The following is an 18,425-nucleotide window of genomic DNA, read 5'->3' as shown; positions in this document are numbered from 1 at the left end:
CTGATTGAATTTTTGTTGTTGTTATTGAAATGAATTGCCAAGAACTTAACAGGGAAGACAGAAAGAACTGGTATTATCCTGAAGAGAGTCTCAAAAAATAATTAAGGCAATGAAGGTAGAGTATAAATCTCAACATCCTTCAGGGCTTTAACCAGCATTCTATGCCAACATCTGGGATAACAGTCTGGCTGCCAGTGACTTTCTGAATATCATCAGGATGGGAGTTGCAAGGATCTTCTGGAGGATGCTGTTCCAGAGGATGGTCTGTGTGGGATTAAAACAGTACTCAACAGGACAATTTTGAAAGTATTAATTAGTCATAAAAGTTCATGCACTTTGAAAATGGGCCTATGAATGTTTTATATGAATGTTTTATAGAGGTAATATTCAAGTCAGGATAGCTGCTAATAATGATCATAATGATCACTTTGCTAAGACAATATGAAGGTACTGCCAATGCCCAACAAAGAAATCCTAGGCATATATTAGTACATTCTCTATCTTTTGTTGAATCATAAACTGGAGCATACATATGAATTGGAAGTAATGAAGTTTGGTTGCTGCAGAGGCAGAGCCCATTTGTAGGCTATACAAATCTTTTGGACTATATCCACAGTATCTTTTGGACTATATCCACAGTATCTCCAGCCTTATAAAAGAATAGATCAGCCTTGCCAAAGAGAACATACATTTTACATCCAATGAGAGATCAGCAGAGTAGGATTAGGGACGATGTTGCAAAGCAATGGAAAATATCACACCACTGGCTACCAAGGCACTTACATGTTGAATCATGTTTAGTGTAGTGGAATGTAGTCCAGAGTTGGAGGAGGGAGGAGCCTCTTCACCGAGACCAAGAAACAACTTAGCTTGGAATCTTTGGTATGCAGGAAGAGGGTGAAGGTGAAAGCCCCCTTCCACCACTATACAGGGATCTATCTAGCAATTATTCAGAAAAGTGGTTTACTCTGGTAAGATTTTTGTCTATCAGTTAACAACAATAAAGAAACTACACAGAAATAACTCCTTGTGTTGTTCTTGTTTCCTTAAGCCAAACATTAGAAATTTAGAACCTCAATGAACACAGAGTTGAAGGACAAGCATGCTATTGCTGTATTTTCTATAAAATCTAAAAGGTTCTGAACAGAGTTCTACATAGTCACAAACCCAATGTGTGAATTACACAGAACACAATGAAAAGGTTTGCAGGTCAAGTCATTGAAACTGTATGCACAGATCATCGAAACTTTTTATTAAGTACCAAACCAAGCACAGCTGTGTGGCTCTGAGGCTTCAACAAAAAAACCCCAACTTTTCAAATATCATGCACATCCATTTATAGTTAACACACAGCAAAGACATTTGAAACACATAAAACCCTGTTTACAATGTCAGTAAATCAGTACTAGATTCAGTATCTATTTAATACTGAAGTCTCATTCACATCCCATAACACTCTGGAAAAAAATGATATGATAGTAGAAAGAGAAGAATAATTCAGAACAGAACAACAGAAAACAAATAGCTAAATAACTCAATGTAAACAATAGCCTAGTTTACCAATTCATATTTTAATAATATTCAGTGTGCATGTGTGAGCGCACGCGGGTGCTGGGGGCATGTGTGTACATATGACAACTAGTAGCTGATGCCAAAAGATTTTCTATCTTTCCATCTGGTGGCTAATTATTAGTCACAGTGTATGTGATTTAGTCAAGTTACCCACATTTTTGTTTACAAAGAAGAATTCCTGATATTATTTTCTGTGGCTACAATTAATTTAAAGAGCACATTATTTGCAAGGCAGCTGCATTATAGCATATTTGGTGATTTGCAGTTGAAAAGCCATTCAGCTAGTGAGAGCTAGTAACTATGTCAGTTATATAATTCTATTCAACAATACAAGGCCCAACAAAGCTTTATTATTTAAGCACTTTAAAATACAACATTGCCAAATGAGATGTAAACATCTCTAGGTCTTAGACGTAGAGTTCAAGAGAAGTAAATTGATCTGTTCCTTGTATTTGATCACAAATCTGTGTTCCACTCTGAACAGGGATTCATCTTCCAATGTATTAATCCAGGCTTTCTTAAATCTTGTAAATGTAGTTTGTAGAAAATATAACTTTCAATAAACAGTATTCTACATGATTATGGTTAACTAATGCTGGGCAAAACATAGTTGCCCTAATCATAATAAAGTGTAATTAAGAGAATCTGTGAGAGCTAGTTCTGGCAAGGACAACAGCAAATAATCTAAGACAGGGATCCCCAATCTCTGGGCCATAGCCCACTAGTGGGCGATGAGCTGTTTCAACCAGGCTGTGGAAACACTGGGCAAGCATGTGTGCAAATGGAGCTGTGTGCGCGTATACGCACACACTTGCTGGCTGCTTGTACGGAACCATCCCCTCTACCCCCTCGCCAGTCCGCAAAGCCAGAAAGTTTTTGGGAACTTTGATCTAAGAACAAAGAATAAAATAAAAACAGGATAAAGTTTCTGTTTGGGACTATTCACAAATTTTTCTGGTTACTTTCCCCTGATATCTATCAACAGTAAAGGAACAAGCAGTAAAGAAATATGCCACAGACAAGCACTTGGTTAGAGCAGCCATGAAGGGCTTGAAAAAAATATTCAAATGACATAATATATACTTACAAAGTTCAGAATCATGAAACAATGGCATTCCCTAATACATCTATGGGAAAAAGTTAGTCCCTAAAGAAGCAGGATAGGAAGAATACTGATTTCTTTGACTTTTGATATTGGAAAAGACTTCCCACTATATCATGGACAGTCAAGAAAACAAACTGATGGATAACTGAAAAAAGGAACCCAGTATTCTCACTTGAGGCACAAATGACAAACTCAAATGATCTTACTTCAGATACATTATGCAAATACTCTGCATAATCAGGGAAAAGATCTAATGCTAGGATAAGTGGGAGGAAAGGGAAAAAGGGACAACTAGCAGCAAGATTAATGGTTGATGAGTGTATCATTAGGAAGGTTGAAAAAATAACTTAAGAATGCACCATCATGGAAAACAATTAACTATATCTATTTAGTTGCTAGTTTAAAATGATTTGATGCACATCATCTTTTTTCATTATCTGTTGGTTGAAAAAAAAATCCTCATATTGTTTTAACAACTGCCAAACACAAAGCGGAGCTTATTTTAAAGTTTATCTACTTTAAAGATGGACAGTTAGTAGCACTGTCCTGTGTTCAAAATATTTCATTCTAAACTAATAATTAAAATTTACATAGGGCTGATATCTGGAGCAGGTGAGTAATCAAATATCCCTGCAGGTATCTCCCTTGCAAACTCCCTTCTGACTAATTTTAGCTTTTAATGTCTTATAGTTTATCTCCACTTTTAATGAATATTTAAATAGGAAATTTACATGCTGGAAAGTATTGCATAAAGCTCCAAAACAGTCCTTACTTCTAATCATGCTATTAGATTCCAGGTAGCCAAGGTGGAGATACTTTGTAAAGGATTATATTGGGCTTCTTATCTACCAACTCAACTTCTCAACTTCTCTGAAGTCCACAGAAGGCCATTTAGATACCCATTAGGAACCTGGCAGTCCTTTTCAGCTGTGTATTTGTGACTTTTATTGAAGGGTTGGGGTGAAATAAGAGTATTACAGTCCAATTTACAATCTTAAAACTTTCTCTATTTTGTCTTTTTTATTATCTTTTGGCATTATACATTGGTTTTAAGATAGAAATGGGAACAAAAGGTTTCTGATAAACCATAACCCAATTAAAACCAATCTCAAAGTAGGCTGAAACTACGCATTCAAAATCCAGCCACTATCGTCCCATGAAGTCAGTGTTAAAATTTGTTGCTTTCTTTTGACATAGCCCCTAGAGTGTTCTTAATTTTTTTTAAAAGGATGTCTGGATGCAGAGTTGTATGTTGTTTACAAAGATGCCAATGAAGGTATGAGGAGAGTGATTAGAAGGAATATTAAACTTAAGAAGATACTTGCATCAGGACTATTTTACTACTGCTCTGACCAGGACTGGTTGTCTAGGACATTAAGGGAGATATTTCACATTTTCCTCTAACTGTGATCAACTTGGAATTTTCACCATACAATATATACATACGCTATTCCTTAGATACTGAACTCCTTTCTCTACTTCTTATTTAGTAACACATTTCTAGAACGGCTGATCTCTATGGAATGACCATTGGCTTACCTGAATGGTCATTCTCTACACACTACAGGACTATCCAAGCATAATGCTTGCTGATAATTTAAAAAACTAACTATGAGAATTTCATTATATTATATCTTCATAAATGTGAAATTGGTGTCACACACTTAGTTAATGGTAGTGACTGCCATTTTCTCCTAGGCGCTGCTTGGAGTGTCCAAGCATGGGTTAACGTCAGCTTGCTGCCCAAGGACTGAGTTCAAATCTTTGCATAGCCACGCCTCTTGTTCCCCACAGAGGCTCAGTTTCAAAAACGAAGGTATCCGATCCAAAGGTTGCTGTATGGAAATGTCCGTGTCATATAGGTGCTAAGTCCTGCACCCTCATGAGAAACCCCAGTGCGGGGTTGGATATTCCTGCAGCACCTAGAGAACAACCATTCAGGTAAGCCAATGGTCATTCTCCTAGGCGCTGTTTGGAGTGTCCAAGCATGGGACATACTTAAGCTATGAGGTCCCAGGGTGGGAAGAAGGAATGTCCTGGTTAACAGGGGCCGCAAGGCCCTGCTGTAAGACCTTCCTCTCAAATGAAGCCTCAGCCGAGGCAAAGGCGTCCAGTCTGTAATTTCGAATGAACAGAGACAGCGAGGACCAAGTGGCCGCCCAACAGATCTCCTCAATAGGTCCTTGAGTGGCCCAGGTGGCCATCATCGCGGTGCTCCTTCCTGAGGAATGCGCCAATGCTTGGTCACCAACAGACTGACAAGGTCGGCGAACCAGGACCTACTTGGCCAGTGCAGAGCGACGAGCAGTACCTCGGCCCACTCCAGCAGGGTTTCCTGATCACTTGAGGTATTAGTGGGAGGGGCGGGAATGCGTATAACAGTCCCGGGGGCCAACAGCACCAAAGAGCATCTGTTCCCTCTGTGACAGGGCATCGGAAGCTTGAAATGAACCAAGGGAGCTGAGCGTTCTCGGGGCTGGCAAACAGGTCTAGAACCGGCAGACTGAATCTCTGTGTCAGCTGGTGGAACAGAGATGGATGTAGCTGCCACTCTGAGTTGCTGATGGTCGTTCTGCTCAGCCAGTATGCTGTCACTTTGTCTTCCCCGGAGATGTGGTCTGCCCTCAAGGAGGCATTCCGCCCAATGCCCCAAGGCCTCTGCCTCCGACATCAGGGCCATTGATCGAATGCTGCCCTGATGATTGATGTAAGCCTTGGTAGTGATGTTGTCTGTCAGAATGAGGACATGACAGCCCTCGATGAATCAACAGAAGCGGCGCAGGGCAAGTCTGGCAGCTCTGAGCTCCAGCCAGTTTATGTTGTGGGCGAGCTCCACCTGTGACCACCTGCCCTGTGTCACATGAGTCTGTAGGTGGGTGCCCCAGCCGTATAAGCTGGTGTCTGTTGTTATGACCAGACGCTCTGGTTCCTTGAAGAGGGACCCTTTCCCTAGTGCCAAAGATTGCCACCACCCGAGCAACCGAACCACTCTCGGGAGAGTAGCTGGCTTTGCGTCGCTGTATGGGGAGAAGGAACCACTGAAGTTCTCATGCAAGTTCTTCCCCAGCAGCTGAGATAGAATCACTAGAGGCACTGACCTGGATTTCCTGATCTGGCGTGCAAGGGCTGGGATGCTGTCCCTTCGTTCCTGCGTGAGGAAAACCCTGCAGATTCTGGAGTTGATCACAGTGCCCAGGTGTTGAATCCTGGAGGTAGGCTCCAAATGGCTCTTCTCCAGATTGACGGAGAACCCGTGTTGCTTTAGTGCGTGGACGGTGGCATTGAGATCCTGGCACGCCCTCTGTCTGGACGCCGACATTAACAGGATGTCGTCTAGGTAGCAAATGATCCTCACTGGGCGAGTCCTGAGGTGTGCAGCGACAGCAGCCAGGAGTTTGGTGAAAGTCCTGGGGGCCGATGATAGGCTGAAGGGAAAAGCCTTGTATTGATAATGCTGGTTTGCCAACTGGAACCTCAAGAACTTGCGATGCACTGGATGAATGGGGACATGCAGGTACACTTTTTTCAGATCGATTGAAGTCAGGAAGTCACCCTGCCTGATGCAACCCAAGATGGTCTGGAGCAATTGCATCTTGAAGCACTTGTACGCTATGTGGATGTTGAGTTTCTTGAGGTCCAGTATGGCTCTCACCCCTCCCGAGGCTTTGGAAACCAGAAAGAGGATCAAGTAGAATCCCTTGCCTTCCTGACCCCGGGGCACCTGCTCTATGGCTGCTATATCCAGTAGGTGCTGGATCTCCACCTGCATCATTTGTCGCTTTTGAGGTGACTTTGGGATGGGGCAACGAATGAAGGACCAAGGGGGAAGAGAAAGGAAGTTTAAGGTGACGCCATGACGGATGATGTTCAGTATCCAAGCTTCTGTCGTTTTCTCTTCCCACTGGTCGGCGGAAAGCTGTAGCCAACCCCCGATGAAAGGCGACCAGTGACGGTCACTTGGGTCTGTGAAAGGAGCAGTTGGAAAAAAAACCTCAAAAGGACCTGCGATTCCCTTGTTGTCTGCATTTGTCCCTAAAGGAAGCCCTATCCTGGGTGAGGTCCTGTGATTGGGAATAGGACCTGGTAAAACTTCCCGAAGTGGAAGGGGAGTCATTGTTCCGAAAGGGCTGCCTACGAAAATATGAACAGCCTTTGGGGTCCGGTTTCTTGGTGACCACCGGTAAGATCTTTTGTTTGTCCTTGGACTCAATCAAGACAGAATCCAAGGCCTCCCCAAATAACTTGCCACCCTTGAAGGGAGCCGAGGCCAATTTCATTTAACCTTCATATCTGCCTGCCAGTGGCGCAGCCACAGCAGGCGTAGAGTGGTCACATTAGAAGCCATAGCTCTTGATGAAAATTTGGTGCCGTTAAGTGAAGCGTCGGCTGAGTACTCGACCACTGCAATAATCTTGTTTACGTCTTGGCGTGACCTAGTATCCCCAGCAGGGAGGTTGGCTAACAGCTTGTGAAGCCAAAATAGTGCTGCCCTGCTGAAATAGGAAGTGGTGGAGGAGGAGGCCTTCATGGCCCATGCAGTGGCCATGGGAGTCTTATGACAGGCCTTCTCCACCTTTTTGTCTTCCACTTTCAGACCTTCCAGTAGGTCTGCTGGGAGGACCGAGTTGGAAGTTAGCGCCACTATGGGGTCATCCACTTGTGGAAGCTTCAATTGTTCCTCCATGGTGGTCTCTATAGAGTAGAGCTTTTTATCCACCCCACTAGGATTGGCCATTGACCCAGGCTGAACCCATTGATGCTGGATGACATCCAGGAACAGCTGTGGCGCTGGAACCTGGAACTCCTGAGGGGGAGTGATTTCCTTAAAGAGGCCTGCGCCTGGATCCCCTGGTCCCATAGTCTCCTTGTTACCCTGATCAGTGGTATTCTTATCAGATTGGGTGGGAAGTCCCATTTGAATGGATGAAGCCCTAGCTTTGGTCAGAATGGCCTTGAACATTGTAGGCTTAAATAAGCCAGAGAATGCAGGGGCATCGGGGGCCGGGTTCTCGTCCTCCAACAGATCAGGGGCATCCTGTCCACCCTCCTCATCATCAGACACCTCACTGACAGCTGAGGAAGCAGGAGTGGAGACCCCGGAGGATTGAGGGAGAATCCCAGAGTTCTGCCCTCTGGCTTTGGCTTTGGTCAGGAGGGGCCAGGATAAACCAAGTTGTTGGATGCCATTAGCAATCCCCTGTGATATTGCCCATTGAACAACCTCCTGCATTGCTTGGGATAACTCAGGAGTCTCCCCAGAATTAGGACCAGTGGAAGGAGCCTCCTCCCCCATTACGGAACAAGCCTCTTCCATGTCTACCTTTTCCAGAGAGGAAACAGGAGATCTGGGGTTAGCCCTGGAAGGGTTGGGAGAAAATCCAAAATTCCCTTTGTCTGCCAGAGATGGAGAGCCTTCCCATGGAGTCTCCACCAAGGGAATGTCTGTAGAAACTGGTGGTGGAGGTGGTTCCCTGGCTTGCAGATTGTGCCTGGGCACTAACTGCCTTTTGAAACTGTCTCTCCAGGGTCTTCTGTCTCTTTTCAGCCAACCTTTCTGCAGCTGTTGAGACTTTCTTGGCTTGGGGCTGTTTCCCTTTTGCAGGGCAGCCTGCACTGTCCCCCTTAGCAGCAGGGTTGGGCCTGCTGCATTTGTTAGCTAGAGGTTCAGCTTGATCCCTGGCTTCGGACATGTTCCTGCTGGCCACGGCACACTTCTATCTCAATCAGAGCTTTAGTTGTAATCACCCCAATAATGCAATAGTTCTGGAAGTATGCCCCTTTAATTCAGTCCAAGTTCAGAGGAAAATGGGACCTTGCAGGGATCAGTAACAGTCATCAATATTTTTGGCGCCAAAAATGGAAGTCCCAAGGCGCTGCAGATCTGCACTGTGATAAAGCAAGGAATGGCCCGAGAAAGCCAAACTCCTTGCAGCCACTCTCAATAGTCTTCCTGGGGAGGGGGGACCTGCCTGGAGCCCCAGAGCGAGATCCCAAATTAAGAAGTCCTCCCAGTAGCAATCTGCTGTGGAAACAGTTGCGGTAAAGCAAACGGCTTGAGAATAAAGTGTGCAGCTTTTTTCTGTCCAAAATGGCCACCGCAAGTTACAGAGCGCACCAGGGGACTGCCGGCAATTCGGGGAGCTCAGTAGAGCCTCAGTTCTAAATTTAGACCACCGACACCGATCTTGGGGTTCCCTAACCTACCTACCTGTCCCAAGAGCTCACCAGCAGCCGCTGACTAGCCTCCTGGTGGTGCCTCAACCGCGGTGGTCGCAGAAGGCAGCCGCGCTCCAAACACCTGTTCCGCGCTTCAATTAGGAGTGAACTTTCATCCAGAGGAAAAAATAAAAAATTCTAACACTATGTGCAAAATAAGAAAAAAAGCTACACTAACTGCTTGGAGAGCCCAATTTGCTGTTCAAGGACTGGAACTCCCCAACTGCATCCTTTTAGAGTGACTGAGTTTTTAAACCTGAGCCTCTGTGGGGTACAGGAGGTGTGGCTACACAAAGATTTGAACTCAGTCCTTGGGCAGCAAGCTGAAGTTAACCCATGCTTGGACCCTCCAAGCAGCGCCTAGGAGAAAATGGCAATCACTACCATTAACTAAGTGTGTGACACCAATTTCACATTTATGAAGATGTAATATAATGAAATTCTCATAGTTAGTTTTTTAAACTATCAGCAAGCATTAACCTAAAAAAGTATAATACAGTAATAACCTGTCTTTGATCGCATTGAGAAAAATCTTACCAAGCTTATAGAAAAACCATTCTTTCCTAAGATAACCCTCTAATTTAAGAAATATAGATGTAACCATCTTTTACACATAGGAGAGAAAATAAAGCCTGAAGTATATTTCACCTGTACATTAATATAATATTTTTAGGCCATTTCAGTCAAAAGCAACCAAATTTTGGACCCTGTAGTTAAAGTTATACAACCTATTTTTAATTTCATAACATTCTAGCACACATGTATCCACTCATATATCCATAAAAACATGCATCACTAAAGGTGGGAGGGGGGAAGGTAAGCAAAAGACAACAAATCAAGGACTGCTTGTAGTGCATGTGTTAGCACTTATCTATACTGCAACACATTACTGATATGCATTGTAGATAATAAATAAGATTAATGTTTTTAAGGACAATGCAACAAAAAAAAATACAACAGAACCCTCAATTAAAAGCAATTATTGTGTCAATGGTATGGACCAACCCCCATTAGATATGGCAACACAAGGTGAGTTTATATAAAAGCTGCCAATAATTCTTTTAATAATATTGCATTAATGGCAGTCTATGGATAATGAGGTCCAACACACTGGTTTGGCTAGTTCTGTTTCAATAAAAAACCTTTTAATTCAATTAATATGATCCTGTATGTGGTTTAGATCTTGTCAAAGATATCACAGTTACACAATTTACCAGTAAAGATTCTTTCCAAACTTGCCACTTACAAAGGCTGCGGTAGGCATTTCTCTAACAAGCATATACATGTCAAGTGATTGTCATCATCAACATCATGCCTAAACAAATGCATTTCTCAACAGGACATTAAAGAGAGAAAAAGAACAGGTTGGACACACCTGTTCCTCAGAAACAATCTGTCCAAGTATCATCATACAAATCTCCATGATCTATACAATAAAAATCCCATATCAACACTACCAAGGCAAGAATTCATATCTCTGGGGATAAACATTTACCCTGATTTATACAGAACATTGCATTTCTATTTTTATTATCCTTGTCTCCCTAAACCCACACATTTTAAAAAAGCATTCCTGGAAACTGATGTTTTAAACTGAGCACTGGTTAATTTATAAATTCATAAGCAAAGTGAAACTATATACAGAGCCAATACACAGCCTGCAAAAATATATGCAATTTGTACTATCTTTAAACTACAGTAAGTGCAGAACATTCCTCCTGGTTTTGCTAAACAGATTGATTAGTGCATTAAAGCAAACAAGACATGTCAATCTTTTTATGTAGGTGATCCATATTTAAATAAGCACATAGCTTCAATATGTCCTGAAAAAGTACACAATTCCTTCAGCAACAAATTGGTGCAAAAGAAAATTTATCAAGCAAATTGCTTGTCTTTCTTAGTTATCCAACAGCATAATTTTCAAGTTCAATCTACCTTTTATCTGTCTTTCTATCTCCCTATCTTATCCTGATAAGGCTATGCCATATGGAAACCAGATCTCCATTTTTAAACAACAGCATTTTCTTTCTATGCACCAGATACTAATAGTTTAGTGACAGAACAACTCGTATGCTCTCGTCAGTCTAGCAAAACTTTCCTAATCAGCTTCCTCCTTGAAAAACAACATCCTGGATACAATACAAATAATATGCCAGATCGAAAGCCGTTTACATAGCAGAGCTGCTCAGGACAGACCTTGGCTGCTTGCAGAACTGTGGTGTATTTGTAACGCCATTTGTTTTCTCCAGCTGCAATATTTCCCCAACATAAAAAAGCTACAATTTTCTCCAAGTGCAGAAAAGAACAACTATTCCCTTGAAGTGGCTGTTCTCCTTCTGGCTCTTCTCTCTCAACCACTTGGCAAGTGTTCAGAATAAGGGAGGAGTGGCCATGTCAAGCAGGGTGTTGCTGCTGCTCCCATATACTTCGATGCTAAAAGAATAGAAAGCATTTTACTCTTTACAAATCTTACCTTAGTCATCCCTGCATTCTGACTCAGAGCACCTATAGAAGGAGGGAGATTTTTGCAGGTTGCAACATAAGCACTAGGAAGGCCAGTTGATCCTGGACTTTAAGCAATGGTAAGGGGATTTGTGAAGGATAGATCAGGCAAGTTTGGAAGAAAGGTACCCAAGACCTGATTGGTCCATCACAATAACAATTCACAAGGGTCAACCTTGTTTGCCAACCAAAAGTGGGACTCTCTTAGTCCACTGCAAAATGCACACAAGAGAAAGACATTTAAGATTGCAAGGCTTGCATCTTAAACCCTCTGTTGAATTTCTTTATTAACAGTGCTTCTTGCAATAAAAATTAGCATATGAAGAGCTATCTCCTAGATTCATTGTTTGTGAAGTTTCTAATTTTAGTACTGGTTTGGACACAAAGCCTGACTGTTTGATATTAGTTATGAAATTTATCAGATTATCAAACAAAAACAAAAAATATAATTATCTTTTTCAGCTATTATTGTTATACAGAAAAGTCATTATGGATGTTTTGCAACCCAGCTTTATGTACATAATGTGTTTCAATGTCTACTACCAATTTCACATCCAAGTCACACCCCATTATCATTCTAGTCACTGCACTTCACATGCTCATATTAACTTCAGAAAATAATGGTGTGTTTTCAATTCACCTGTTTTAACTGGATTTAAGCAAAGTGCAAATTCATAGACATTTCTAGGTAACTAATTCCAATCATAATTCAATTATTAGTAATGGTTAGCAAATAACGATGAATTTGTAGAACAATGAACAAGGGAGGGAAAGTTCTTTAATGAACTTGTTACAGGAGAGATTTATTAGGCAGTCTAATTCCATCTTCGACTACATAGAAATACATAGATAGATAATTCCATCTACTTTGTTGATGTTTTATAAAGGTAAAGTGGAGAAATTATATAATATCTTGTCAAAAAGTTCATCTCTGGCATAACAATAGTTGATAAGAAAGGTAGAAATGCCAATTCCTCTGTAATTTCTCATGTACTGCCAAGGCCAAATGCTAATATTTATTATTATTATTTATTATATAATTTCCCAGGATTAAGGGTGGCGTTTTTTTTTTGAGAAACCTGGATATTTGCATAATGTGCTTAAGTAGGACAATCTAGTCATTTTCGTTTCAAGTGAGAACTCTAGCTTGACCTTTTTTTGATGATCTATTGGTTTCCTTTCTTGAGTATCCCTGGTATTCTCAGGAAAATCACTGAATCAGCCAAACAACAACATTCGAATATTTGAGCTTGAATAAAAAAAGAAATGCTTGCCTCTATATTTCTACCTTTCATACCATCAGTTATTGTTATGCTACAAAAGGAAAAAGAAAAAAATGAACAGCAGCAAGGTGGATGGACTCAATTACAGTGGTGATTAGTGTATTACTGGAGGTCCTGGATAAACAGGTTATGACAGATCACCATTAAGAAAATGCATCTATTTGGTCCCTAAAAGTTGACGCTAATCTGATGGCACATAATCAATCAATTAATCCCCATGGACAAAAGCACTCAATGTGGCACAGTACAAAAAGAAAGTGCAAAGAAAGTGCAAAGTGTAGCCAAGCGACAGGCAAAACATGCTTTGCAAGGAGAAGACCTCAGATTCAATTCCTAACATCTCCAAGCAGAATTAGAAAAACATCTCTGCAATTGCCAGTGAATTGATAATATTACGCTAGACTAGCCCCAGTTTCACTTACTACAAGACAGTTTTCCACATTTTTATTTTTATTTATTTTTATTTTCATTTCCCAAGTGCCAATGCCAACATATGATTTAGAATAAACTGTTTATTGTAGGATTTTATTTCTTAAATAAGAAGTTCCAAAAGTTGATTGGAATCAATGCTTTGGATCTGGGAGAATTTTTGCTTAATATAAATTACATAGATAACTTATATTTATCATTATTATTTCATAGCTGCAATATAAAAGAATTTGCTATAGGCTTAAAACTACTTTCATTTATGTCTTATAAACAAAAACTGGTCACCAAAAATATTTTATAGAGATTTAGTACTAGTCAAACTAACTCTTCTAGACCATCCTCCTGAAATGGCCCTTAATGTTCCCTTCTCCTATCAATTCTCACTGTCTTTTAAAGTCAAATGTACTTAGTGTTCATTAGCTTAATCATCCTTATTTCTTTCACACCAATGTTTGCACTGATGGAGTGGATTAGAGAAAACTAAACAAAAGAGCAAGTACCTGAAATATGTCTGCATTATTCACGGACAGCAAAGATTAAAAGGAAATTAAATGAATGAAAATAATTAATTGATCCTATTTGCAGGAAGACTATAATTACTTACCAAACTCATAGTCCCCTCCTAGACCTAAAACATTAGCCTCTAGTTAAAAAAAACAAATAGCAATAGCACTTATATACCGCTTTACAGCCCTCTCTATGGTGGACAGTCAGACTACTGCCCCCAACAATCTGGGTCTTCAAATAAGCAGATATTCTTTACTATTTTACTTACTGTTGAAGCAAACCATAACATCCATATTGAGAAGAAGCACACTTGACATCTCTCATATTTTTCTTTTTCTTCTCTTTTCTTGTGTACCTTGAATTTTTTGGAATGTTTGCTAGCCTCCTAATTAATATCCCATGCTGATAAATATTAATAGATATCAAGGTCAGGCCACGACTACCTTGAATTTCAGATTGTCCTCTAACTAAAGATCTTTAACAACATGATAAGAGAATATGAAAACTGAAACAGGCGAATGACTCTTCTACAGGGTATAGATAGAAAGTCTAGCAGCTCCCAGTATTTATACAAGGCACACACCAGATCAAACAGTTTGTACGTTTTAATTGTGTCAATATCACAATTAAAACCTGTTAGCCTGATATGCCTATTCTTCTCTCCAATGAGCAAGAACTCAAGAAAACAGTCCATATCTCGGAATCTAACTGCTATGTTTAAATGGGAAATAAATAAGCACCTGCTGGTGATTATCAGTGGAGCTTCTCAAGCACAGGATCTTCTATGCGATAACTGGGAAGAACAGCCAATAGGCAAGGCATTACTATAAACAAGTGCTTATGAATACTTCTAACACAGGTAGCACTTGACTTACAACCACAACTGAGGCCAAAATTTCTGCTGCTAAGCAAGACAGTTGTTAAGTGAATTTTGCTCCATTTTATGACCTTTCTTGTCACAGTTGTTAAGTGAATCACTACATCTGTTAAGTTACTAACATGTATGTGAAATAAATCTGGCTTTCCCATTGACTTTGCTTGTCAGAAGGTTGTAAAAACTGATCACATGATCCCAGGACACTGCAACCGTCATAAATAGGAGTCTGAATCGTGTGACCATGGGGATACTGCAACAATCATAAGTGTGAAAAACAGTCATAAGTCATTTTTTTCAATGCTGTTGTAACTTTGAATAGTCACTAAATAAACTATTCTAAGTTGAGAACTACCTGTATTCCAGATAGCCCATTCTGTTATCACAAAATACATTACATTTGATCAAATGCTACTATACCACGTTTATTCATTTTCATAATGAAGTTGGATTCAATATTTGAATTTAATCCCATGAAAGTGGCACAAGTATAATATAAAGCTTCAAATTAAATTTAAACAGAACATTCAGCATATGACTCAAGCTGGACTATGTCAATAAAATGGTGATCATTTCAAGCGACATGAGCAACGAATGCCAAGAATAATTGTGTCTTCTAGTCTGTCTCAATTTACAACTGATAAATAGAGGAGAGAAACCTACCCTACTTCTTTGACCAGTAAAAATTACATCTAGTTTGTATTTATTTTATCTGGAAGAAACATAAATTTTTGAGAAACCATATTTTATATTCTTGTTAGAATTGCTATTGTTTATACCAATGTTTTGAGTGTGTACACAACAAATGTGCAATTTCAAGTTAGTATTGTCAAGTCAAGCCATGTCATTTTTTTGGAAACATTTTTGGAAGGGGGCTGTCATGTCTTCTTCCTAGGGCTGTGTCATAGCAACTGCCCAAAGTCATCCAGCTGGCTTCCAGCCCAAAGCAGGATTAAAACTCAAAATCTTATGATTTCTTACCCAAAGCCTTTAATCACTACACCAACTTGTTCTCACTTAATAATCTGTATTAAAAACATGATTCATATAGGAAATAAATGAGGACTATATTTGTGTATATTTACTCTTTTACTGCAGAGGAAATTTATGTAGACAATATCCTTTACAGAGTATCCCCAAGCATTTATTTCATTTGCCAGCTAAAACAATCTCACATTTTAAAAAATATTCTTCAATGAGTCAGTTATGTTTTAGTTTTCAATTATTGTGCAATAACAAATCTGGTAGATAAGAAAGCAAACAGAATTTAGGGATTTCTAGGAAGGAAAAACGAACTGAAGATAACACCACTAAAAGCAGAAATGTCAATGTGGCAAAATGAAGCAGAAACAACATCTGCAGTGAATTGACTGGCTCTTTTAATTTAATTTTATTTTTCTCCAGACAAGGAGAGGACTTGAGATCACTCAAAAATGCTCTACACAGTTGCTCCTTGCAAGGAGATTCCAAGTAGTTTCTAGCAGGTTTAGTGCTCTAGGAGATGAGGAAAGATCACTTTCATCCAAACCATGGCTGGTGCCTTATGGACATTGGGCTTGTATATTTCCTTTACTAATAATTTTCAAAATTTGCTTGTTAATTGCTTTCCAGCAATTGGGAACCTATGTGTCAATAAGTTCTACAACACTTGTTGAGTTTTCTTCTATTCATAGCAAAGGAACTTTTACATACAAGTTTATGAACTTAAAAATTTTTTTTTGGTATAAACAGCAAAAGGGATATAATAATGTTGATTTTGGAAAGTTGCAGATTATTTTTATTTATTATTAAATTTATATTCTGCCCATCTCACAATTGAACAACTAAGGATCCAAAGAGATTTGAAATAAGAGTTTGAAATTAATTATATTTCCTGTGGGAAAATGCTTTGTTTTGAACTCTTTAAAAATATGATAGGATAGACACTATAAAAGCAGAAAAAACTAAAGATCACAATTAAAGGTGAAGAATGTTTAAAATTGATGTACTATTACAGAATGGAACAAAATATTTTAACATTGAAGGATATTTTTAACAATTCAGAAGGCCTAAAGTACGTACATTCATGATCTTTATTTGGTTTACAAACATGGCAAAAATATCTGATTTAGAGTCTCTTCTGGTGTTGATATATATTTATACACAGACATACACACTGATAAACACAGATACAGCTAGTCTGGTGCCGTAGCTAAGCTACCAGGTTAGAAGGTGGGAGACAATGACTTCTAGCGCCTCCTGAATCCAGCTGAAGACCCTGGACCAGTCACTCTCTCTTAGCTGTAGAAAGGAGACAATGGTAAACCACTTCTGAAAAGCCTTGCTTTTCAATGGCAGCAATTTGTCCAGGCAATCATCAGGAATCAACATTGACTATAAAGCATGCACGCGCACACACACATGCACACAAAAGGCTATGTTTAAACACTTATTTCTTCAAATGAATATAAAGCAGATGACTCATAAAGAGAACAAACTTAACATATATGTTATTCAAAGTTATTCAGCATTCCAAATATATAAATAATAAGAATCATGAATCCAGATTTGCCATGTAGCTAAGTCAGAGGCAGTGGGAAGAAGACCCAATAGAATCTTAATGGTGTCAGTCATAAATGGGAAAGATGGTATATGAAGGCACAAGGGCATAAATTTGAAGGTCAATATTAATGCATAAACTAAGGGAGATTACTTACATTGCAATGGAACTGCACATATAGGAGTTACAGAATAAATGAAAAGTACATAGAAAACGAAATAAACAAAATAGATACAAACAAAGACTATGCAGGTAGACTGAACACATTTGAGAGACCGCCTGCTGCCAATTACCTCCCATAGACCCGTTAGATCACACAGGGTCGGCCTCCTCCGGGTTCCGTCTACCAGCCAATGCCATCTGGCTACCACCCGGGGGAGGGCCTTCTCTGTAGCAGCTCCGGCCCTTTGGAATGAACTCCCCGTGGAGATTCGGACCCTCACCTCTCTCCAGGCCTTCCGGAAAGCCATCAAAACCTGGCTGTGCCGGCAGGCCTGGGATTGATGAGTTCCCCTCCCCTCTCAACTTGTATGACTGTATGACTCTTGTGTATTTTAATTACGTGTATTGTGTTTGTATCCCGGTTCCCCTTTTGAGTTGTTCGCCGCCCTGAGTCCCTCCCGGAGAAGGGCGGCATACAAATAAACTAAATCTTAAATCTTAATCTTAAATCTTAAATTTTAGATGCGTTTTGTTTCAAATAAATCATGAGAAATTCTTCATGGAAAATGAAGAAAAGATTTAAATTTGATCAGCAATTAAAATGGAACAATATACATTTACAAACTAAAAAGTAATTTATAAACTTTTAGTAGAAATGGTAGGCAGTATCAAGGCATTTGCAATCTCTTATTCAAAAGTAACCATGGAACTGGGGAGCTAGAGGACAGAGCAACTTATTGTAAATGAAGAATGTGAGGCCAGAACTGGGGTGATAATACGTAGAAGTAATAACATGTAGAACAAAAGGTACAATAGGCAAATAATTTCAAATCAAAAGTAATTTAAAAATCATTATAGTATAACGCAGAGAGTTAGAGGAGGCTCCTGAAACCTCAACCCCAAACAAACAAACAAACCAAAAAAGGATACTGACCACTGGATATGTGGAAGATGAAGAGAAAAGATGGCACCGTGCCAGATATTCCAATTAATATTATCTGAAGAGTATTATGGAAATATCAGTCAAATGCATCTAACATCAACTACAGGAATCCAAATATGGGCTGCTAATTAAGAATATCATTGATCAAAAAAGAAGTTATAGGATAAGAAATGAGATGAAACTGAATATGAATTTATAGCTTAAATGAAAGATGACCACAAAATTTACTTTATGCAAAGCAACTCTTTTAGAAAATTCTATTGCAGAGATGCCATATTTTAAATTAAGAATGC

The 18,425-nt window shown here is 39.6% G+C and overlaps 1 protein-coding gene across 7 annotated transcripts in view; it reads right to left on the bottom strand.

Moving 5' to 3' along the window:
• ABLIM1 (actin binding LIM protein 1) overlaps nucleotides 1–18,425 on the bottom strand; it is a 215,442-nt gene that overhangs the window by 149,924 nt on the left and 47,093 nt on the right. For 2 of the 7 annotated variants that reach the window (XM_032224831.1, XM_032224832.1), the window contains exon 1: nucleotides 11,090–11,225. The exons of 2 other annotated variants lie outside the window; for them this stretch is intronic. In XM_032224831.1, coding sequence (XP_032080722.1) covers nucleotides 11,090–11,162 — 73 coding nt within the window. In that variant the 5' untranslated portion in view covers nucleotides 11,163–11,225. Of the gene's footprint in view, nucleotides 1–11,089; nucleotides 11,228–18,425 lie in introns of those variants that run through there. 3 more of the 7 variants (XM_032224837.1, XM_032224830.1, XM_032224833.1) reach the window with 3 other exon arrangements.

This window comes from Thamnophis elegans, chromosome 10 (genome assembly GCF_009769535.1).
Source record: "Thamnophis elegans isolate rThaEle1 chromosome 10, rThaEle1.pri, whole genome shotgun sequence".
NCBI lineage: Eukaryota > Metazoa > Chordata > Lepidosauria > Squamata > Colubridae > Thamnophis > Thamnophis elegans.
Note: the sequence above shows the minus strand (reverse complement) of the source record. Positions and strands in the feature narration are given on the sequence as shown.